General features: G+C 31.0%; 2 protein-coding genes across 2 annotated transcripts in view; both read left to right on the top strand.

Annotated features, from left to right (window-relative positions):
* The window catches only part of LOC134684341 (uncharacterized), a 32,828-nt gene extending 19,478 nt beyond the window's left edge, over nt 1–13,350 (top strand). The window contains exons 20-34 of the mRNA XM_063543629.1: nt 590–712; nt 1,351–1,562; nt 2,097–2,253; nt 3,449–3,612; nt 4,120–4,285; nt 5,393–5,718; nt 6,368–6,619; nt 7,156–7,305; nt 8,165–8,269; nt 8,731–8,838; nt 9,823–9,982; nt 11,020–11,197; nt 12,230–12,366; nt 12,884–12,979; nt 13,193–13,350. Of these exons, the coding sequence (XP_063399699.1) occupies nt 590–712; nt 1,351–1,562; nt 2,097–2,253; nt 3,449–3,612; nt 4,120–4,285; nt 5,393–5,718; nt 6,368–6,619; nt 7,156–7,305; nt 8,165–8,269; nt 8,731–8,838; nt 9,823–9,982; nt 11,020–11,197; nt 12,230–12,366; nt 12,884–12,979; nt 13,193–13,350 (2,492 nt within the window). The remainder of the gene's footprint in view (nt 1–589; nt 713–1,350; nt 1,563–2,096; nt 2,254–3,448; nt 3,613–4,119; nt 4,286–5,392; nt 5,719–6,367; nt 6,620–7,155; nt 7,306–8,164; nt 8,270–8,730; nt 8,839–9,822; nt 9,983–11,019; nt 11,198–12,229; nt 12,367–12,883; nt 12,980–13,192) is intronic.
* On the top strand, nt 13,307–22,409 carry LOC134685216 (uncharacterized). Its single transcript, XM_063544728.1, has 9 exons — nt 13,307–13,548; nt 13,889–14,079; nt 14,708–14,880; nt 17,408–17,632; nt 18,356–18,555; nt 19,508–19,578; nt 20,400–20,480; nt 21,014–21,214; nt 22,178–22,409. Exons 1-9 carry the CDS (start codon nt 13,527–13,529, stop codon nt 22,223–22,225), a joined length of 1,212 nt encoding a protein of 403 aa, XP_063400798.1. The 5' UTR covers nt 13,307–13,526; the 3' UTR covers nt 22,226–22,409.
* The last annotated feature ends 1,557 nt before the right edge of the window (nt 22,410–23,966 follow it).

Here is a 23,966-nt window from a genome sequence, read left to right as displayed (position 1 = left end):
TTGTTCATATCTATTGATGTAAGCTCCCTTTCAATTTTTATAAATTTCAGATTTTACATATCCGTGTTATGAATTTTTATGCTTAAAAAAGGGGGGATTTTTCCAATTTTGGGACAATAGCTAACACTTTCACAAAATTTTATGTATGGATGAAAAATTAAGACAACAAACTTAGTTAAATTTGAGGTAGCCTTAATAGTGCCAATTTTTTTGTGCATTTTTATTTATTATTGGGGGGAGGGGGGGTATTTGACAGGGCTCACACTATTTCTAGTTGATCATATAAATTCATTTAAAGCATAAAAGACAAGTTAAAAGAGCAACGGGTGTATCATGCGCTAAAGTGCAGCCCTTTATTGATAAAGTTGAAGTCCAATCAACTTGAAACTTAATACACATGTTCCCTATGATATGATCTTTCTAATTTTAATGCCAAATTAGAGGGTGTTTACCTGATTTTTACGGTCCATTAAACATAGTAAATGATAGTGCGAATGGGGCATCTGTGTACAAGGGACACATTCTTGTTGATTGTGTTCACATGTGTAACAGCGCTCATTTCAGTTATTTACCATTCATCTATTTTTAGCCTGCACAGATTATATTGGTATATATAATGGTTTAATAAGAGATGACCAGATGACTGCATCGTCATCCAGGAGTAAACTGACCCTACCAGACAGAGCCAGATTGGAAAATAATGCATCTGATCGTAAGTCACACAGAAAACTTTAAAGCCATAATTAGATGTTTATAATTCTGCTTGGAAAATTGTAGTAAAAGTGTGAATGGAAATCAGTGGAAAAAAAACATAAATTAAAATAACAAACCAAAACAAAAATTGCAAAAACTACCTGGTATGACTGCACACAATATTAACTGTCAACTTATAACTAAGAAAAACCCAGACAAATAAAGAAAACACCAAACACGAAAAGAATCAAAAGTTTGTATTTTGACATCAAGCTGGTCAGCAAGAGTCAGATTAATATGTCAGTACATGGTGTAAACAGCTGCTACCTTGGTAACTAGCTTGTTAAAAATCTGACTCAGCAGCATGACTTTAATTCATATCCCATTCAACATATCTCTGTCCTAATATACATGTAATATTACCACTGGACATCAATTTATGAATTCATATAATACATATGTTCTTTTACCATTGACAAATTTCATATTGTCATGAATATGACAGTTGTTTTGCCTTCGTTTGATGTGTTTGAGCTTTTGACTATAATGCTATGTGATTGGTGCCTTTTCTGTTTTGAATTTTCCTTGGAGTTCCTTATTTTGTTATTTTACTTTTTCTTTTTAATATCCTCTATTATCAATTGTTCTATATTACAGCTGTGTTTGGTCCTCTTGCTGGAGGATGGGTGGCAGGAACCAACGACCTTGACCAACATATAGAGGTCAACATGGAAGAATTCTATCCGATTAAACAGATACATTTACAAGGTCAGCAAGATGAAGCTAATTGGGTAACAGCATTCAGAGTTTATTATGTTGATAATACAACAGGAAACTGGACACTTTACAAAAATGATGTAGGGGAATTTGTAAGTAAAATAGGTTTACAATGAAGTTATATATAAATATTGCGACTCTTAATTTAGGTATTGTCAGCTAAACAATGTATATATTTCATGTTTTAATCAGTATACTGTGAATTTATTTTCGTTGGTGTCAATTTTCCTAGATAAACATATGTTCGTGGATATTTGATTTTGTGGTTTTGCCAAAGTTGCATACATTTATCCTTAAGAAAATTTTTCATTCGTTGAACATCAAATTTTGTGGTTAAACTGTACCCATGAAATCCACGAAAATTGGTATCCAACAAATAATAATGAATTTTACAGTAATAACAATTAAAGCCTTTATCAACTGTTCATGAAATATTTTCTGTGTGCTTTGAAAGCTGTGAAGCATTGATAAGCTGTCTTCTCATGTAAAGTGTGCATATTTAAAAACTAATCTCGTACAAAAACAATGAAGTATTTTCATGATAGACATGCAAAATAAATTGTAACTCTGCCAGGATCTTGTCACAGTTACATGCATCAGAACAAATAATTTATTTCCAATTTAAGATATTTCTTGGTAACAATGACCAGGACACAATAAGGACTACAGATCTTAACCCACCAATTGTGTCTCAGTATATCAGAATTAACCCCAGGAATTGGACAAACAACATTGGATTAAGGATGGAGTTGTCTGGATGTCCTCTAGCACTACAGTATTATTGTAAGCTGGAATTGTTCACTTTAGAAGTTTCTTACTATGAAATGTGATAATTATTTTTTTTTTATTCTAAAGACCAAATTAAAACTGTATATGACAGCTTATTTTTTAAAGGATGAGTAAAAAGAATAGAGATGTGATATACTTGCAAATGAGACAACTATACATAATCAAAGTACTGAAGTACTTAACATTGGATGACCATAAGTTCTTGTGGATGGTCAAAAGCACTTGTCTCACAAAAAAAATCACATATCTCTTTACCTGAAACTGAGGTAAATGTACAGAGATATATTTTTTCTGAGACAAGTTCGTGGATGATGAATTAATGACAGGAAATTCAACTTCACAGTAATAACTATTATATTGTAGTGATACAAATCAGTATACACTGATTTGTTGTTATATACTATATAAAAATAACAGTTACATATATATGATTTCCATCCATTTGTATATCATTCTATTCTACAATTCTAATAATATTGTAATGCAAGTGCATGGTGGACACTTTTCTGTAAAAAATAGATTTTTCTAAAAGATTGGATACAAGTAGACATTCATTTTTTCCCGCAAAAACAATTACAGAGTTGCCGGAATTGTTGCAAAACATTCTTTAGTATTCTTCCGCATGCTTTAACACAAATTTTCCGTACATGTGCATTGATATTATCAATGATTATTCACCTATATATATAAATATCTAACTACAAAACACTTTTATATTATAATTTATGTTGTAAACAAAAATATTTTTATCAGTATTCATTGAAGAGATGTATTTATATTAAACCATAAGGAATGTTATTTTGCACTTGTTTATGTGCGCATATTTATCATGTTTATAGATTGTTTGCAAACCAAAAACTAATTTACATAATGGAAATTTAGGCAATAGTAATACATCTGAATTACCTCAAGGTCATCGCAATGTAAAAATGACTGGACAAAAAATGCGAATGAGATATTTTTTTTTAAAAATCAAATAGAATTAAAAACCAATAATTTTAAATTTACATGTATCAAGTCTCAGTATGAATTCAGCCAACAATTCATTAAAGAAATGACAAAAGCCAACATCAGCCATCTGGTATTTTAGGTTTTAATTTCTTTTAAGAAGTAAAATAATTGTATATCTGATTATAAAAAGCATTAACCAACTTTTATCCTCTCTGATTTTCCCCCCCAATATTTACAGATGATACCAGCTGTGAGAGGTGTTATACCTCCTCTTATTGCCTGGGAGATGGAGAAACACATATGTGTGGACGATGTGAGAATGGCACAGACCCATGTGATAGAAGTCCTACAGAACATTCATTTGGTGCACAGTCAGAGTGTTCACCTTGTCTGGATGGTTGGGTAGGTGTTGATCATTAAATGAATAAAATGAGGCATGGTGTATATAAATATGTCAATGAGACTGCAACAAATGAACACCAAAATCCAAAATACATCTAATTTAGATTGTTGGAATTGTTCAGTCCTATGAAAAGGAATCATTTGGTGCTCGAAGGTTCCAAGGTCATTTGGGAAAATAATAATAATGATAAAGAAGGTGTGCTGTATTTTATTATGACAAAAAATAAACCACTAGATATCAGCATGTGATGTTCAAGGATTGGGATAGGAACTGTGCATACTTTGTATGGAAGGTTATACCTTAATATATGATAATAATACATATGTTCTAGGATTACATATGTGTTATATTTTGTAGAAATATGAGGATAGTTAAATTTAACCATGTGATTTTTTTTATATATCCTAAGATTTACAAGTATGTTATATTTTGTTGATATGGACTTAAGTATATCTAAGAGATAATTATAATATGTCTTTTTATATGTCATGTGTAATATTTTGTAGATATGTAAGGATGGTTACGCCACACCATGTGCTAATTATACATATGTATTGGGATGTAATGATACATATTGCCCTGACACATGTACACTTTGTGAGCCGGGATATGCCTGTAGAGGTGGACAGAGATATGTTTGTCTTCCAGGGACCTTTTCTAAGGGCAGTGATGGTAAGAGTATACATAAAGGAAACAATAGTTTACCATTGTTCAATAGTCATAAATAGATAAAATACATTGCATTCCAAAGTAAATTTTATGAATTAACTACCATTGTTGATCTCTGCATGCTCATTTTGGGGAAACCATCACATGGCACAATGTGAAGTAAAACTATTTGATTTGCGAGGTCAAATTTGTCAGGGAAAAATGCAGTAATTTGAGGAATATGTATTGTTAACAGATGTTTAAATCAACCAAGGTTAAGTTGTAAAAAACAGATGGTCAGTTGTTAGTGAGTAACAAAATCTTCACTAATGACAGAATTTTCAACTTTTGTATAATTTTTTTTTGTATAAAAGGCTATCATAGGAAAGAACAATAATGTTGAAACTACCAATTATGTGACATCATTAAGAATTTGCTACCAATCATAGCACTTGAAATTATCTGTTTATCTCACACGACAAGTTAACCCATGGATCTTCATGCATTTATTGAATGCACTCTAGGTATTTATTTTGTTTTTAGGGGCTAAGATACTAGAGTGGGGTGCTCATTTTCGCCATATCTTTCCATGTTTTCTACAGTTAATGTTCAGGTCTATATGTTTTTGAAGTATACTGATATTTCTATATGAAGATAACTTCAAATGCAAAACATTCCTACAATGTAAGCTTGAAAACATGTCTGTTTGAAAATAATCATCTGTAAAGTTAGATTAAAGTGTGTTTGAAATTTCCTGAAGTTTTGTCAATGGGGGACACATATTTGTCGTTTTTACACATCTATTTAAAACCAAATAACTGCAGCTTTATATATTATTTATCAAATAAATTTTATTATAGATGAACAGCAGACATTTCAAAGGTGTAAAAAACAGAAATTTAGGTCAATCAGTCAAAAGATTACTAAGAAAAAAATCTTTGAAAATCCTGTTTTTCATTCAGGATATTGACCATAAATGGTTGTCCGTTTTTTTATCTTTTGCAGTAAGTGCCGTAATTTTGTGTCCCCGGCGAATATGAGCACCCCACTTTAACAATGCTGAAGAAAAATTGAAAGTTAATGCACTACTCACCAATTTGATAAAAATAATCTAAAGGTATTTTTTATTAGAATTTTGCACCATATGTACAGAAGGATTATATCAGGATGAGCCAGGCCAATCAGAGTGTAAAAAATGTCCATCTGGTTACTATAGCAGCAAGTCAAAAGACCGCTGTAATGTGTGTGATGTTGGATCCTATAGTCTAGGTGACGGGAAAGTAGGATGTATTGCCTGTACTAGTACTACAGAATGTCCTTGTATGGGAAATACAGCCTGCTTTGAAGCTGGGGGTAATAGAGCAGGGTGTATCAACAAAGGAGCAGGGAGTTATGAATGTCTAGACTGTCCAGCAGGATTCATTGGTGATGGAGTGACCTGTGCTGATATAGATGAGGTATTACATGTTTTATGGAACATTTAGCGTGTGTGATACCATATATATATTTTGGCGATTTTGTTCTATCGGCGAAAATTTACAACCCGCTAAAATATGGGGTTATTATAGCGGGTTGTAAATTTTCGCCGATAGAACAAAATCGCCAAAATAAATTCCCCCAAATTTTAAAGGGCACATGCAAAGGTATTGAAAATGTTTTAAATTCTCCAAAATAATAACCGCCAAATTATTTCGTATACCTTATTCAATTGAAATTGCGAAAATTTTACACCCACGAAAATTACCCGCTATCTTTTTTTTTCATTTTTTTGTCTTTTTTTCAATGTAATGTCGTTTAGAAGAATAACAAACAGTAGCATTATTTTGAATAAAAGGATAAAGAAATGTTATTTAATTGTTAATTGCCTGACCAAAATAAGTTCTAGCAATTTCTAGCAAAATAAAAATAAAAAATGGATGCACAATATGTTTACTGCAAAACAATGGCGTTTTTAACCAATTTATACAACAACAAAAATTTCATAATATTTCATTGTGTTATGTTTTTAATTGGCATTTTATAGCCAACTTAAAAGCCATATAATCATTTTTACTATCTCAACAAAAATTTTAAATATTTGCCAACTATAGTTGTTATCTTTTGTAGTGTGCATTACATCATCCTTGTTGGAACACATCAGCCTGTATTAACACAGTTCCTGGTTACCAGTGTCTAGCATGCCCATATGGATATACTGGTACATATGAAGATGGACTGGCTTGGAATAATACAGTCCGAGTGTTTGAGCTAATGAACCAAGAGTTAGCTCCCCTACAGGAACAGATTTGTGTTGATATTAATGAGTGTCTGACAGATAACGGGAGATGTGATCCACTGTCTCCATGCGTTAATACTAACGTAAGAAAAATATATAATTTTCAGTTATTCACATTCACCAAACAATTTCCTATATCTGAAAAGAAACCAATTAGTATAGTAATCATGATTCTGACAAGGATTACATATATAAAAGTAGTTTAGATAACAGGTAGAAAATGGCTGGACTGAATTTCACTACAATATTCATATCAACTAATAAATTGCATATGAAAAAGTATCCTGATCTTTATTTCTACTGCAATTTTCAAACATTCAGGTATTAGTGTTCTGTTGTTTAGATTCAATCATATTATTATAAATGAACATATGACATATAAAAAAAACAAATGAATAAAAGGTAATATTAGATTATTTTTTTTTTAAAAAGAAACTATCAAAAATATGCTACAAACACAAATACTTCAAATATAGAAAAGAAATTTGATATACCAAATAGGAGGCAATAAAAAACTGTGTTACGTTTGAAAAAAGTATTTTTCCATATTGATGTTTTGTTTGTGTTAGATTGTCATACACTTGGACAGATGATAAACAGCGAAAACTTATTTTAACAGGGTAGTTACTACTGTGGGTTTTGTGCAGAAGGGTATGCTGGTATACCAAGTATTAACTGTTACTCTTCAAACTACTGTCAGACTGGACAACACACCTGTTCACAGTATGCTACCTGTATTTACCTAGGACCAGGGGAGTATTCTTGTGAGGTTTGTATTGTGTTGAGTTGGCACTCATTTTGACCAATTGATGTTGTTTAAGAATTGTCTGAGCATGCTACTTTTTTATGGCCCCGCAAAGAAGTTGTTGATGCCATATAGTTTTACCCTAGTCTGAAATACTGAAATTCCAAAATTTAGTAATTCCGTCATTCTGTAGTTCGGAAACAAACCATTATACAGAGTTTTTTTCTAAACGCCTTCAGATATTGGGCTGATTTTTGGTATGTAAGTTAACCATGATGAGTTACAGATCAAGTTTAAGTTTTGTTCCGCTCAGCTAATTTTTGCAGAAATTACAGCCTTTGGACTTTAATAAATTGTTGAAAATCACAGTTATACAGACTTTTTTTCTATACGCCTCCAGATTTTGTGCTGATTTTTGATATGCGAGACTACCATCATGTTTGTGTCCGCAAATGTTATTCAAACTGCAGATTTTTCAACTTTTTGGGAGGGGCCATTCGTGTCGCTTTGACACATCTAGATTTTACTCAGACCAGGAACATATACCTTTTAAAATTAAAACTGTCACAAAAACTTATATATAAAATTTGAAAAGAAAATACTAAAATATTTGTGTAAAGTAACAATTACCAATGCAGAAAGAAAAAAACCCAAACAAGTTCACAAAGCACCCAAAAATTTAAACGATTCTTAAATTGTGGCAGCTGTTTGTTTTAATTAGTTTGAATTGAGGTGCACTCATATTCCATTGCTTTGTATTTAAACTTAAGCATTTTTCATAAGAAAAAATAAAGAATTAAGGATAAGAATAAAAAAATATACACAGTTGACTGCTAGTTTGCTATGATAAGCTTTTTACTATAAAATATATGTTTTGTTTCAGTGTAACATTGGATACACAGGTACTGGTAAATACTGTGGTTTAGATTCAGATTTAGATGGACACCCAGACATAACATTACCATGTACAGACTGGGGTTGTTATCGGGTACGTATCAATGGTTTCTGAGGTCATGTTATTCTTAAGATTCTTCATTTAATGTCATCGAGGAACAAAAGAGTTAATCAATCTTTTATAAGTTTTTATGCTTATATGCTATTATTTTTTTCACAGAATTACCAAAAGTGAAAAAAGAATCATGCAACAAGCACCGGTGAAAATGTCTGTGTATTTGATATATGAAAGAAAATTTATAAAAAGGAACAAAGTGAGGAGCTGTGATGGTAGATTTCAACCTAATAGCAGGATTTTTTTGTCTTCTTACTTCTTCTGTGATAGTCCTTTTTGATTCATATAAATTAATTGTATGGAATATCATTTGGAAGGACATACTGAAACAGCCCTGTTTTTATACTTCTTTTCATGATATAAGTATGAAATAAAGTTAAATACTCAAAACATTAGTGAAATCACAATAAAGTGAAGCTATATGTTTATCTGAATTACAGGATAATTGTCGGATGAAACCAAATTGTGGACAAGAAGATGCTGATGGAGACAGAATTGGCGATGATTGTGATAATGACTCAGATAATGATGGTACTATCGATCCTTTAGTAAGTCTTATTATTGAAGGTAAACGAATAACTGATGGCTACAATAATGATTCAGATATCAATTGTATCTTTGAAACTTTTGTAGGTATTATTAGTAACAGTGGTTACTAAAAATGGAATTTTGTAAGCGTTCAACAATTATGGCTCTACAGGCATACCAAATTTAAAATTATACTAAAGGAGTAGGTCCGGTAAGGTCCGATTTTGGCCTCAAATTTCAGGTTCATCTAATGAAATATTTTAGACACATTTTAAACACTTAAGTGTCTATTTCAATTGATTCAATTAGTTAATGTGAAAGATTTTAATTGATTAAGTAATTAAAAACGCTCCGATTCAAGCTTAAAAATGAAAAATCTATCAAATATGCCAAAAATCGTTACTTTTCAGATGGTTTTTGTCAAAAATGAAAATGGCCGCATCTATGTTCATCTTCAACCTTTATTTATGTTATGTCTTATCATCAAATACACTGTACATTTCAATATTATGAATGAACATGAATGGAGCCACTTTCATTTAAGACCAAAACCATTTAAAATTAAACTAAAATGCTAAAATGTGAAGATTTCAGTAATTTAACATGACTTAATGATGTTAGTACCCGATATATGTGCATTGTATTGTCAAAAAACAGCCAATATTTGTGTACCAGAAGCATTCTTCATAAGGATCACATTTTCACTGTTTTGTAAAACTGCTATATTTTGGGGCCAAAAAGGGGTCTTACTGAACCTACTCTTATAGGTGAACCATCCCCCTTTTTATATCTTGGTCAAATAATAGGCTACATTGATGATTTATTGCTCAAAACAAGACAAAAAAGGTTCTTAGAAAAGTGCTTACGGTATTAACAATTCTTTCCCACCTGTATTTGTACAAATTGATAAGAAATTTCATGTCAAATCATCACTTTTTGTTTGTTATAAGCATTTAAAAATTAGAAGTGAAAACTTTTACCTGTTAACTGTTGATTGATTACAGGATAAATGTCCGTATGTACATAGTTGGGATAGAACAGATACAGACAATGATACAGTAGGTGATGTGTGTGATAACTGTCCGTCCGTCACTAACACAGATCAGATAGATACAGATAAAGATGGAGTTGGTGATGCCTGTGATACAGATGATGACAATGATGGTATGTTAACACTTCCCATATTATAAAATTTAAACTTTTTGAGAGTTAAAGGACAAGGTACGATAAGGCCTGTTTTTGGCCCTCTATTTTCTAAATTTTGTTTTGGAAAGCTACTTAATTATTACATTAAAATATTCCCTAAGGTTTGAAGTTTGTTTGGATGAACTTCAAAACCATTAATTTCAGAAAATGGGTGAGATTAGGGGGGTAAAAGGGCATCAACAAAGGAAAAATAATGATTTATGGCCATTATTTCTTAAAATTTAATAGCGTGTGCGTATGTGATCCTGAAAAAAAATGGCGATTTAGACAGCAAAAACAGTTCTTATTCCAGAAAACAGTGTTGTAAACTCACCTGCAAAATGAATAATAATTTAATTTACAATATTTGAATAATAACAGAAAGATAAGCCTCCTTACCTAACACAGTTGCAAAATTAGTGGTTTTGAAGTTCATCTAAACAAACTTCAAACCTCATGGAATGTTTTAATATAATAAGTAGCTTTCCAAAACAGAATTTCGAAAAATGAGGAAAAGGGGGGGGGGGGGGTGTTCAAATACAGCCCTTATCTTACCTTGTCCTTTGGGATTGATCAATATCATAGTTTCTGATATGTTTTGGTACAGGTTATTTGTGGGGTTGTAATCGCATGATCAAATGACATTTATGCATGAAATAAACAAAATGAAGTCCAAACAACAATTTGTGCTTGGCAGAATATAATAGCAGTGTCAATTATTATATACATGTGCAATTGAGATTCATGTGCTAATTCATGCCGGACAACATTCTTCGAAGAGTATCATTTAATGGAATCGTTTTCATAATATTATTTGTTTGAATGAAAGGCAAAACTTAAGATTGACAACTTTCATCAAAATTGAAATATGGTTATTTCTGGGGAGTAGCATATTCACAGTAAATACATTTTGAATGAAAATAATGCTACTTCTTTTGTCAGATCCACTAGTACTGAAGCTAATGTAGAAATTAGTTCTTCTAAAGTTTTAATTTAAAATTTGTTCTTCATTTTAGGTAGACCAGATGGTACAGATAATTGTCCATTGACAACCAATCCAACACAAGTGGACTCAGATGGTGATAATGTTGGTGATGTTTGTGATAATTGTATAAGTATAGGAAACACAGCCCAGACAGATACGGATCAAAATGGATATGGGGATAGCTGTGATCCCACTTTCAATAAGGACAGGTATATCAACACACATTAAATCATAACATATTCTTTGACAATTACAACTGGTTTATATTTATCTATTTTACAAACTGTAAATACAGAAATTACTGTGATGTTCTTGCTTTTGTAAATAATGACACAGAAAATTATAATAACAATAATTTAAACTTGCATTTTTTTTTTGGTGAGGCTATATCAAATGAACTTAATTGAATTAAAATTTATCTTTTGCTTTCTGAGGAGGAACACATATATACATATATAAATATCAGGTTGAAGATTTAGATGGTTTCATAAAATTCATAAAAGAGGGTGTTTCTTAGCCTCAATCTCCTTGTAGCTTGAGATGAGTTGTAACCAGGAAACATCCTTTAATTTGAAAGACTAGAAAATCTGTAGATCATGTTTTCATAGACATAGTCAAGGACGTGGACTCATAGTGTCATACATTCTCTTTTGGTTTGACTAATAAAATTTAAATTACTTGAAGAGCATGCTATTAAAAATTTGTGAGAAAAATGTGATAAAATTACAATAGTGTAATTTATTTTTTGTATTTAAGGATTTTTTGTATTTTTTGCTGATAACCACAATTTTTATGCCCCATTTATGGACATTATGTTTTCTAGTCTGTGCGTCCATCTGTTTGTTTGTTGGTCTGTCGGTCCCGTTTTAGGTTAAAGTTTTTGGTTGAGGTAGTTTTTAATGAAGTTAAAGTCCAATCAACTTGAAACTTAGTAAACATATGCATGTTCCCCATGATATGATCTTTTTAATTTTTATACCAAGTGAAAGATTTTATACCGTTTTCACGGTCCATTGAACATAGAAAATGATAATGCGGATAGGGCATCCGAGTACTTGGGACACATTCTTGTTATTTCTTTATTGAATGAAAAATTTGTTGGAGTAATAACCCTAAACATTTTAACAAAATAAAAAAAAACTGATTGATAAAAGAGTTTGATAGAAGTCTGCAACTAATTTTAATCAAGAGTTCATGTAGGAAATAAAACAGTTGAGATATTTTGACTTCTGTTTTGATAGAAATGTAAATGAAGCTGTTAAGAATTTTATGTTAAATAATCATCATTCCAGAGATGGAGATAGTGTCCTTGACATCAGTGACAATTGTCAGGAGGCAGCTAATGGTGAACAGACAGACACAGATGGGGATGGTATAGGTAAGGTCATATGTACTTTATAAAAAAACAAAATATTTTGTGCATGTAACAGTTGACAAATTGCTCGCTATACCAGTTAATAAATGCAGCAAAAAATCGCACAATGAAAACAAAAACAAGTAAAAAAAAATAGTCATAAACCATCGATCCTTATAAATTACCACAACATATTCAAGGAAAACAATTTAGAAAAAAAAATAAAAATATTATGGTTTCAGTCATATTTACTAGCTGTTTCTTACAAAATATCATTAGAAGATGTGATGACTGCTAAGAAGTTTCCTTTTCATCAGAAACCAAATTATATAGAAGTTAGCAATTATAGATTACAGTATGGTCTTTGAAAATGAGCAAATCCCATACAGCATAGTAAGCAATAAGAGGCCTTGACATGACATTCAAGTGCATATGAGAAAACTAACAACCTGATTTATAAAAAAATATGATAAATCAGCAGTTAATATTACAATACTGATGTTTCTTCAATGAATGTCTGTATTTATGTTTATAATTGTAGGAGATGTTTGTGATACTGATTTAGATGGTGATGGTATTAACAACTCTGATGATAATTGTCCATACCTTAAGAACCCATTACAAACAGATATCAATGGTATGTATATGTGTGAAGCAGTAGGGACAACATAAGAAGGGTCTTTTTTATGCAATCTAGAAGTTGAGCAATAATCAATCAATCAATCCATTTATAAAAAAAAAGTGAGTTCATATTGTTTGAAGGTATTTAAAATAGAAATTTGATATTGTTAATTGAACTGTTAAAAGTTTCCTTTGCAAACTGAAAATATAAGTATACTGTACAATTCAGGAGACCAGGTTGGTGACGATTGTGTAGTAGACTCTGATGGGGACGGTATAGATGACAGTAATGATACCTGTCCATATAACAAATATATATCTACAACTTCTCCCACCATTAATATATATTGTATTATTCAGGAGACCAGGTTGGTGATGATTGTGTAGTAGACTCTGATGGGGATGGTATAGACGACAGTAATGACACCTGTCCATATAACAAATATATATCTACAACTTCCTTCTCTGATTATATCTCTGTTGATCTGTATCCTGGTTACAGTATAGAACCTCAATGGAGAGTAAAGGCAGTAGGCAGGGAGATATACCAATTAGCTGATACTATGAAACCAGTCATGTTATTAGGTCAGTTTGTTGGTTACAATGTACCTGTAGATTAGAATTGTGAAATAAATTAAGTGAAATCAGTGACATTTTACACACATGCAACAGAAATTTATTCAAAATGTCTTCAAAGTATGTCTGTATAGATGAATTCTGAAAATTAAGTTATGTTTGATTAAAACCCACTCTTGACTTCATATCATACCTTTAGAATAAAATTGAAAATGGAAATTGGGAATGTGTCAAAGGGACAACAACCAGACCATAGAACAGACAACGGCAGAAGCTAGGTCACCAATGTTTCCTTTCTTTCTTGGCAAAAAACCTTATTGTATTCAGTTATATATAATTCTATAAATAGGGGAGCAGACATATGGTTCTATGAAATACAGTGGAACTGTTTATGTACCGTCAGACAGGGGAGATAACTACATCGGAATAGTGTTTGGTTATGTAAACAATAGAAAGTTTTATCTATTGTCATGGAAACCAACTAATTACAACTTTGAAACTACAACTTTTCAGACTGGTGTTAAAGGACTCAATTTAAAGGTAATTATGTAGAAACTTTTTACCTATCTGTGTATATTTGTATTATTTTAAAGTTCTGCAGGATAATAATATCCCTTTATAAGTTTGAATGTATTGAATTGGAGGGAAAATATTCTCTCTTGTCTTTCACATGTTTTATTGCATTTGGGTTCCATGTCAATGCACGGTAATTTTCATTCCAAAACAAGGGTCTTTCATTATTCTATGAATTGTACAAAGTTCTTTTTAATATGAATGTTTAAATAAGAATGATGTTTGTTACAAAAAAAAGGTACATTGATAGTTCTGTCTTAAAAACCTAAAGTTTCCAAGAAAAAATAGTTTTTGTAGTCCAGTATAAGTAATGAACAGGTAATTGTATGTAGAGTCTTACTATAAAGTTTTCATTTTTTAAGTACTCATTTGTTATTTTTAAGGTTTAAAATACGTTTAATACACAGGGGTCAAATTGTTGTATATTTTTCATCTGCATGATATGCCGTTTATGACATATGGTTTCAACTTATACTTTTGGATAAGATATGTTTTTAATAATTATTTATTGGACTATGGTAACTTAATAAGTACTTTTTAAAACTATGATTAATGTCTTTATCATTTAAATGTTATCCATATTTCTTTAAAATAGGTAGTGAACTCAAATACTGGTCCTGGACAAACATTAGCTTATGCTCTGTGGCACAGTAGTACAACAGTGAATCAGGATACAGTATTATGGCAGGATGGTAACATGACAAGATGGAGTAATTACACATCTTATAAATGGTTCCTATGGCATTATACTGACTTAAATAAGATCAGGTAGATAACTAAAGTATGGATCTAAAACTGAATCTAAGACATCCACAGATAATTTATACTGATAAGATGTGATTGTTGAAAAGATGCATTCATTCAATTTTAATACTGACTACATTGTATGTCAGCACCTTCAGCCATGTTTGATGGAAATATATAAAGATATTTATATCACAAATCCTACAATGTTTCATACCTCACTTTATGCATGTGACAGTTGTACTATACTTGGAATACAATATTGGCTGCAACTTTTTTTTTTTTTTTTTTTTAAATTAATCAAAGTTTTATTGCACTTTTGCTGTTGACAATTTACTCAATCTACAGCTTCAATTAAGTATCTCTTAAATTACCCTAGATACTAGCTTATAAGTCGGAAGTTTGGGAGTAAAATTCAGAACCCAGAGAGGGGTACCGACTTATAAGCGAGATCTAGAGACCAGAGGAAAAATCGAAGCTCGAGAACAGTGGTCAGGAGTGAATTTCCTGGTCAAAACTACGTTGGTGATTACCAAACCTACATAAATCCCTAAATTGAAAGTTTTTGGCGAAAATAAATGACTACAATACTGTCTTTGTGTTTTATTTGTTCTCTGTTAACCTTTTTCCAACTCGAATAATTCAAGCCCTTTCCGTGTCTGATTTTTTCCCACACGAAGGCTTGAACTCCTTATGATCATTGGCCGCGTCGCCTGCTCTCTGTGAGAGAGAGCAAATCAGCGGCGATCAGGATAATGAGTCTGCGCAACTATCTTGTAATTGTCTTATCAAACACGTGTGTTCAATTAACACAAATCCGATAATAATTAATTAACATCAATTAACATTAATTAACATCAGTTTACATCAATTAACATCAGGAACTCCTCCTTCTTTAGCTGCCAATTTAAATCAAAATTCCCATATTGCAAAGCGGTGTGAATTTTCCGGTTGACGGTCTTTATTGAGAAAGACGTTCAGGAGTTAATGTAGCCTTCGTAGATCAGCGGAATATAACGACTTAATTATTCGGGTTAACCTTTTTCTGACAATTTGTATTGAATTGCCGACTGTTTCCGGTTAGTGTATTGATTTTCATGGTCAAATGGTTTGTGCATAAACCCAAAAGAAAGAACCAAGAACCAAAAATGTAAACGAGATTACAATGTACCAACTATGTAAAAGGATGTATTCAGTTGAGTTATTGTGTCATTGTTGTGATATAATGATATCAATTCAATACTTATAAATCATACAATAATAAAAAATAATTTTGATAGTCATTCCTAAGATCAAAATATTATTCATTAAAATGTCTCAGGTAAACACAAAGATTACAAAATTAATAGGCAAGCCAATATAATCCATTGATAACCCCTAATTAAGAGACAAAGAGTTGTATTCACTAAAGGTGTGAAAAATATCAGTGATAGGTGAACAGATGACACTAATGAGTTGGGAGGTATTTTAATATAAAGTTGATTAGCTTCACTTAATTTTTTTTAATCCTTTAATCATCACAATATAAAAAGAATTATGAAGTCTACATGCTTCTTTAACACTGAGTTATTTGTGCTGGGAAAAATATTGATTGACTTTAAAAAGTTTTAGGTTCATATTGGTTTATGTTCGCTTTTCTCAAACAATAGGTTGTTAGTCATACCCTATAAAATCATTGATGCATTACGTAAACAACACATGGCCAATCTGTAATCAAACAGTGAACAAAACAACAGGAATAAATACATCTTTATTATTAAAAGCTATATAAATTATCAAAATCAACATCAACTAAATTCAAATCAAACAAACATTCATGCTGGAAATGAATAGTATTCCTGTATTTGCATTGGTTTTACCGGCGTTCAGTAAAATGTCCAAATTTCGTCCGACTTATACGAGGGTCAAGACTAAATCCTCAGAATTTGGAGCTGAAAAGGGCATCCGACTTATAGTCGGATCGACTTATAAGCGAGTATCTACGGTAGTTATTGAATATCTAGGGAAAAATGTTCAGTAAAGTATATCTATAAAGTTAGTTACATATATTAAATAGGTTAGAGCAGTTCTACAGAGTATACATTTGTACCGGAAAACAGTATGTTTTTCAACATAAACTGTATATGGATTTATTTATTAAAGCTTCACTGAACCGTGAATTTGATGATGATCTTTGATACGTACTTACAGCATGACTTTTCAGCCAACAAAAAAAGAGGTCATAGATATAGATAACCATATCCATTTGCCTATCTAGTTTGGTTTAAGTTTGGAGACATAGAAGTCAATTTTCCTTTATGGTTTAATTATTGTGGACAAATGAAGTGCAACTTTTGTTGTAATTGAACGTTTTAGTACAAATAAATGAAATGTAAATTAGATTGATTGATTGTTGGTTGCTTTACGCTGCATTAGCACAAAAAGGCTATGTGGTGGCGAAAATGTAAATTAGAACAAACACAAATACTTGAGTGAAATCTTCCAAATGCAGGCTCTAAACCCTGCAGAACCAAACAGAGCAAAACTTTATAATTTTTCATAATCATTTCAGATTCCAATTGTATGATGTAGATTCATTATTAGCTGACAGTGGTGACATCTATGACACCAGTATAACTGGAGGTCGTGTTGGAGTGTACCAGTTTGGCCAGGAATCAGTTCTATGGTCTGATTTGAAGGTCCAGTGTATCCCCAGAGAAAATAAAGCTTTGTATCTTGATGGAGTGGATGATTATATTGTGCTTACCAATATCACTCGTTTAGACATTTATCAAAGGTGAGTTTAGAATTAATTAATGTATACAATTTATAGAATTTCATTTTCATGCCCATATACTGTAAATCAAACCTATTTTCGTGAGCGGTGTATTTTTGCGACTTCTCGAGGAAAAAAATAAGGAATATATATTTCGTTGCAAATAAGTAAATCTTTATTAATCTACATCAAGTAAAGAAGAAAATCTGGATTATTAAAAGCTGCAAAATGGAATAGTATTGGTGTAAAGGGAAATAAAGTATCCGCGAAAATAAGTTGGTTGATAGTAGTTTTAGTGCCAAAAAACAAATATTGACTTCTGCACATGCATTGTTATTGACATTTGAAAAATTTAGCTCTTGAGGTTTAACAACTGTCATAATTTTTTTCCCAAAAGATGGTACCTAAATTATGATTATTTTGTGACTTGAAGAAACTTCTTTCACACACAAAAAGTATAACTTCAAAATGACAAATCCTATACTTGGCATGTAGAAATAAGAATGAAAGATAAAAGCATAAAACCTTATTTGAAAAATTGAAATAATAGGAAGTGCTGATGGCAAAGGTCACATGACAGACACAGGATGCTGACAAGTAGTTTCATTGTCCTTTTAAAATAATTATTTAAACTTTAATAGTCAATCAACTCCATGCACTTTTTTGACTGTGCACTAATAAAAATGTTAACTGTTCCCTACTTTTAATAAATAATGTATAAAAAAACTGTATTGCTATCAACAGTTTTTCTATTGGACTGTGGATAAAGATAGACTCATTGGCAGGGGGTGATATGCCATTATTTTGTACAGACACTAGAACTATATGTCTATGGTTAGATGGAGGTTTTATACATGGATCTTATGGAAACAATACAGTAACATCAACATCCACTATCAATACAAACCAATGGATCAGTTTGTTATACATATATGATGAATCAGGTGAGATTATACTAGAACTTTCAGGTATGATTAAGTAAGGACTTTCAGGGAAGATTGTTTCTGGTAAAAACACCCTGTTCCCCATGCTTTATAATTTCATTTTAGTACTAACTGATTGAGCTAGCTGTGTCACTTTACCTTGAGACTTGACTAACTACCTTGTTTTATTTACTAATGTTTGAAAATCTATAAGATTATTTTTGTTTCCCATTTACTGTGGCTTCATTATTAATTGTGGAGTATAATTTGTTTTAGTACAAAAGGTAAAGGAAATTAAGAATTAAACTTCATGTCAAATATTACATATATCTTAAATAAGGTATTTTTTTTGGTAAAGATTGCAATCAAAATCCTATGGTACTTACTTGATAACTAAATCTTTCAAGGTTTATCACTACCTTTTTAGATGCACAAAATATAGTGCATTGATCATAACAATAAATATATCCTATCAATGCACATTTCTAGAAATTTATCAAAGAAATGTGTGCTCAGATATTTGAGTCACGAAATGATGTTATTACTTCTCAATAGATTTAAATAACTTTTGCAAGGTGGAGGAATCTAATATCTGTTTAAAAATATCAATTATGTCATTGTTAAAGTAATCTTTTAAAAATTAACCTCTGGTATCTTTCGTCCCTCTTTTAGCTAAACTTTAGTAATAATGAAAATAATGAAAATTGTGGTGACCTTTACTATTCCTATTCCTATTACTATTTTATTTACTTATATCATTGGATTGCTATCTATAAAAGATTAAATAACAGATCTCCTTTTATTTTAAAGGTAAATAACAATATTGTTTTTGTCTTTTTTAAATGCAACAAAACTTTAAAAAGAATATTAAAAAATAATGTCTTTTTTCAAATTGTGTAAATCAGGCTTATTTTACTACTAATGATTTGATGATTTAATTTTAATATTGGCATTTTGTATTGATTGTTTGTAGAATACTCGATGACTTTGTATGTGAATGGAATCTCAGCTGGTGTAACAAGTGATGTTATACCTATTGATCTCGTATGTATAATGAATTTAAACATTTACATGTGTTTTCAGTTTATAAGTTTGCAGAAAAAGTCCAAAATATTTGAAAATTCTTAACCTAAATATATAAGAGTCAATAGAACAAAAGAAGACCAACATTAACAACAAAACAGAACAATAAATCAGGGCTAACAAAAAATAAAATTACAAAAATAAGAAACTTCAAGGAAAATTTTAATCACAAGTCCCTTATTAAATGTGTAAATTAATACTTTTAAAACACATATAACGAAAGGAAAGGTACTAAGCAAACGGTACTTTCACAAAAGTAATAGATACCAAATATTTGATAATATTGAGATATCTTCTTTAAGCAGAATACAAGACACACAACTAAAAAGAACAAAATGATAATAAATTAATACAAACATTCCGAACAGTAAATAATTAGTTTTATAAAATTTTCACATGTAATGCCGTCCATTTCTTCTCTGTGTAACTGCCACTTATTTCCTGATGAGCATGATATTAGAAAATCTAATGAATAATTAGTACAGATAAGTTTGAATAATGTTAAGAATTTAGTTTAAGAAAACACAAGTGAAGCCCTGCTCCTTTAAAGAAGAAAATAATTCCTCTGTGGTGAATACTATTTGATAGATTTATAATACTTATTATTAATTATCATCTTTCAAATTCAAGATAGATCAATAAAGTTGCTGTCATAGTTTTAATTTTCATTTCAAGGGCATATCTTGTTTAATACATTTTCTTGATGAGCCTATTACAATTACATTTACCAACAAGTTATGGTAGCCATCTTGAATTTAACATTCAAAATAATTTTATTTTAGACACAATATACCACAGATGAAGATACTTTATTTTTCCTCGGGAAAGACACAAATAATTTCTATAAAGGTTATGTTGATGAGGTGAGACAAAGAATAGATAACTGCATTATAATTTCACTGAGCTATTGAAATCAACAGACCACATCTAATGAACAACAGGTTCTTGACTTAGGACAGGTGCAAACAAATGCAGTGGGTTTAAACATTAAACTACCCACCTTCTTCCTTACTCGAAAAAATAGTGTAACAACATAACATAGAAAGACACTATAAAATATGGATTGAAATGGCTTAACTCAATCAAGGACATATTACCACAAGTGAACATACACTGAACAAATAAATTGGATCTAAGACACAATGCAAATACAAAATCATTAATAGTGTTGAATAAAAAAGGCAATAGTAGTATATCACTGAGAGTTGTTAAATAATTGCAGAAAGCTCACTATAATCCTGAACAAATAACCTTGCCCCCAAATAAAAAAATGTACACTGGTAAAAGAAAATTTTGTTGTAAGGTATACAGTATAAATGGAGAATGGAAATATTTAAAGACTTTTGATAGGGAAAATAAGATTTGTTATTCTATTAGGTAATTTTGTTTATTTCAGTTTGTGTTTTATAATGTGGCACTGTTGGGAACAGAGATTAATGATCACATCCATTTACCTTCAATCACAAAATATCCAACATTCCACAGATATGGGCAACTATACTATAAAATGGACCAGACTACTGGTACCCTGTATCTGAAAGATGAGGGACTACTTGAGGTACCAGGTCAAATACATGGCAGTCCTATTTTTGAAGATGTAAGTTATAAGTGAAAACAGAAAAATCACAAAAATACCATACTCTGAGGAAAATTAAAAACGAAAAGACCCTAATCAAATGAAAACATCAAAAGGGCAAAAACACCAAACGAATGGATAACAACTGTCATATTCCTGACTTGGTACAGGCATTTTCTTGTGTAAAACATATCTCTAAACATTTTGGTCTCAAATAACCATGTTGAGTTAAAAAAAAAAACACTTTTATTTACACAGCATTTTCTACATCAGTTATCTGGATGATTGACACAAGTTTTCCATTCAATTGTTATAGAAGAACCTACAACTCTGAACCAATGTATAATTGGAAGTTGTGCAATAAAATGTGTATTTGTAGGATTTGATACTGTTACTGTACTGGCAAGTATCATTCACTGCTTAATGCTCAGCTGTACAAAAGTCCTGACTTCTGGGTCTGCTATGCTCTCTGGGGGAGAGAACATAAGCTGGCAGTGGTAGTGAATAAACTCATCATATTGATTGTTAGTGTTTTAATGCCACTTATTAGCCCAACTTTTGGTCTATTTCGTAGCAGCCAGTTTTTGCTAATGGAAGAAACCACTGACCTTCAATAGGAAAACTCACAACCATAGTCATAGAGTCAAGTGCATTTTCAAGAGTGGGATTAAAACTCACAATTTCAGTTGGGACTGGCTTGTGATTATAGTAGTAGAACTAATATGACTCCTCGGCCTGCCAGGTCCCTTAAGTCATCATATATACCAGGCTTAAAAACATTTCAACGAACCTAAATTTGTCAACAAACGACTCATCTGTGACGCTTGAATAAAAAATGTTCAAAAGGCAAAAAAAAAATAAGTTTAAGAGAATTGAGGACCCCAAATGTAAGTATGTATGTTGCTTTGAAATGAATATTTGGACAAACCTGATAGATAACTGAATGGTGTTACCCAACTTGTATTTTTTTTTATCTTCATGCAGAGCCTCCAGGATTATAGCAGATTTAATTTGGAATATCCTGATAATTAGCAAGGAAATTGGTTTATATGAATATAAAGGACAGAAGTTCCAGAAGAAAATATCAACATATTTGAGAGAGATGATACTATGGGCCACAGCAATTGACAATGTTTGATGAACTGTTATTAGATATATATATTGAATAAAATAAAAATAAAACTGTGATATATGATATATTTTTAAGGTTATTTTTTATAATGTTGATCGTTATACATTTTTTTTTAGAACAAACATGTTATAAAAATGCAATATATTTTATAATAAAAATCTTCTTTATGAAATTATGACTTTATATCTTATTATAACTTGACTTTTGTAATTAATTTCAAAGGAATCTAATATTATTAAATTACTGATTAATGAGGTGTTGTTTTGTAGAAGTGGCTGGATTAAGAAAACACACAGACCACCAAAAAGATACCTTGCAAATGTAACTATTTACTTGCTTTCAGTATCTGTAGATTCTCTCAGGATGCTACCTTCCATACGATACTGAAAATGATTTAAAAGTTTAGTTGAAATCTTTGGATTATTAAAAAGGAATTGTTCATGAGGATTTAAAGATTTTGTTTTCTGAATAACATTTAAGGGCACAACAGTTTGTGTTTAAAGATAAAGTGAGTTCATTGCTGTTGGCTTCTGAAGCTGACCTACATTATGCTGGTTCAGCAGGATTAATAATTGTGGTGTCAGGTTTTTCAATGACAAATTGCAAATTTCAAAAGTTTACAGTCAAAAAGAGAAAATATTTTTTCTAATTAAAGAAAAAAATAATATATTCATATGCAATATGTTAAGAATGAAAGCTTTATTTAAATCCATATGATATTAAATGCTATGAGAAAATCGGCACTGGAGTTTACTAGCACGTAAAATACCCATATGGAACATTGATGTGGATAAAGAAAGGCTATACATACATCTATCTGCGATTATCTATAATTCTGTTTGTCATTTGAAACAAACATGAATCAACAACAACTGCTGAACTACTGACTAGGGACATAACATTAAGAATTTTTAAGGGTTTAATATTGCTTGTGAGTGCATTACCCTTCATTGGATCAGTTCCTTTCAAATATGAAGGTTTTACTTTGTTGGAGTGGCGAATAAACTCATTATAGATACCAGGATTAAAATTTTAGATTTACGTCATACGCACGTTTCGGTTACAAAAAAATCAGCAGTGGCTTTATAAGAAAATGTTTGAAAGGCCAAATCAAGAATGAAGTTGAGTAGCATGAAAAATTTATAATTCCTAAAAGTTTTGACAAATACAGTTCGGCAATACATTCCTAATGTAGAAAAGCCTTAGTATTTCAAAAAGTTTTGTTAATAGTTAATCGAGTATTATGAACATATCAATTATAACTCAAGTCAATACAGAAGTACTAACTACTGGGCCGGTGAAATAAATCTAACCAGCAGTGGTATCGACCTAGTGGTTGTAAATAAACTCATTATAGATACCAGGATTAAAATTTTGTATGTTCGCCAGACGCGCGTTTCGTCTACAAAAGACTCATCAGTGACGCTCGAATCAAAAACTGTTTAAAAGTCCAAACACAGTACGAAGTCGAAGAGCATTGAAGACAAAAAATTCCTAATCATTTTGCCAAATACAGTTAAGGCAATACATTTTTTAGGCAGAACAGCTTGAGTATTTCGAAAATTTAAAGTGAATTGTTTTGTTCAAACACACGATGCATACTCGGCGACCTATATTAATATACTATAAACTGAAGGAACT

The sequence above is a fragment of the Mytilus trossulus genome, chromosome 9 (genome assembly GCF_036588685.1).
Source record: "Mytilus trossulus isolate FHL-02 chromosome 9, PNRI_Mtr1.1.1.hap1, whole genome shotgun sequence".
Classification (NCBI taxonomy): Eukaryota; Metazoa; Mollusca; class Bivalvia; order Mytilida; family Mytilidae; genus Mytilus; species Mytilus trossulus.
The sequence above is the reverse complement of the archived record's forward strand: the minus strand, read 5'-3'. Positions and strand labels throughout refer to the sequence as shown.

What these genes read in the sequence shown, in the direction of transcription:
- LOC134685216 (XM_063544728.1), top strand. Translation starts at nt 13,527, where the DNA reads ATGAAACCAGTCATGTTATTAG. An exon ending in TTAAAGGACTCAATTTAAAG is followed by an intron (nt 14,080 to 14,707) that starts GTAATTATGTAG and finishes TCTTTAAAATAG; the next exon opens with GTAGTGAACTCAAATACTGG. An exon ending in ACTGACTTAAATAAGATCAG is followed by an intron (nt 14,881 to 17,407) that starts GTAGATAACTAA and finishes TAATCATTTCAG; the next exon opens with ATTCCAATTGTATGATGTAG.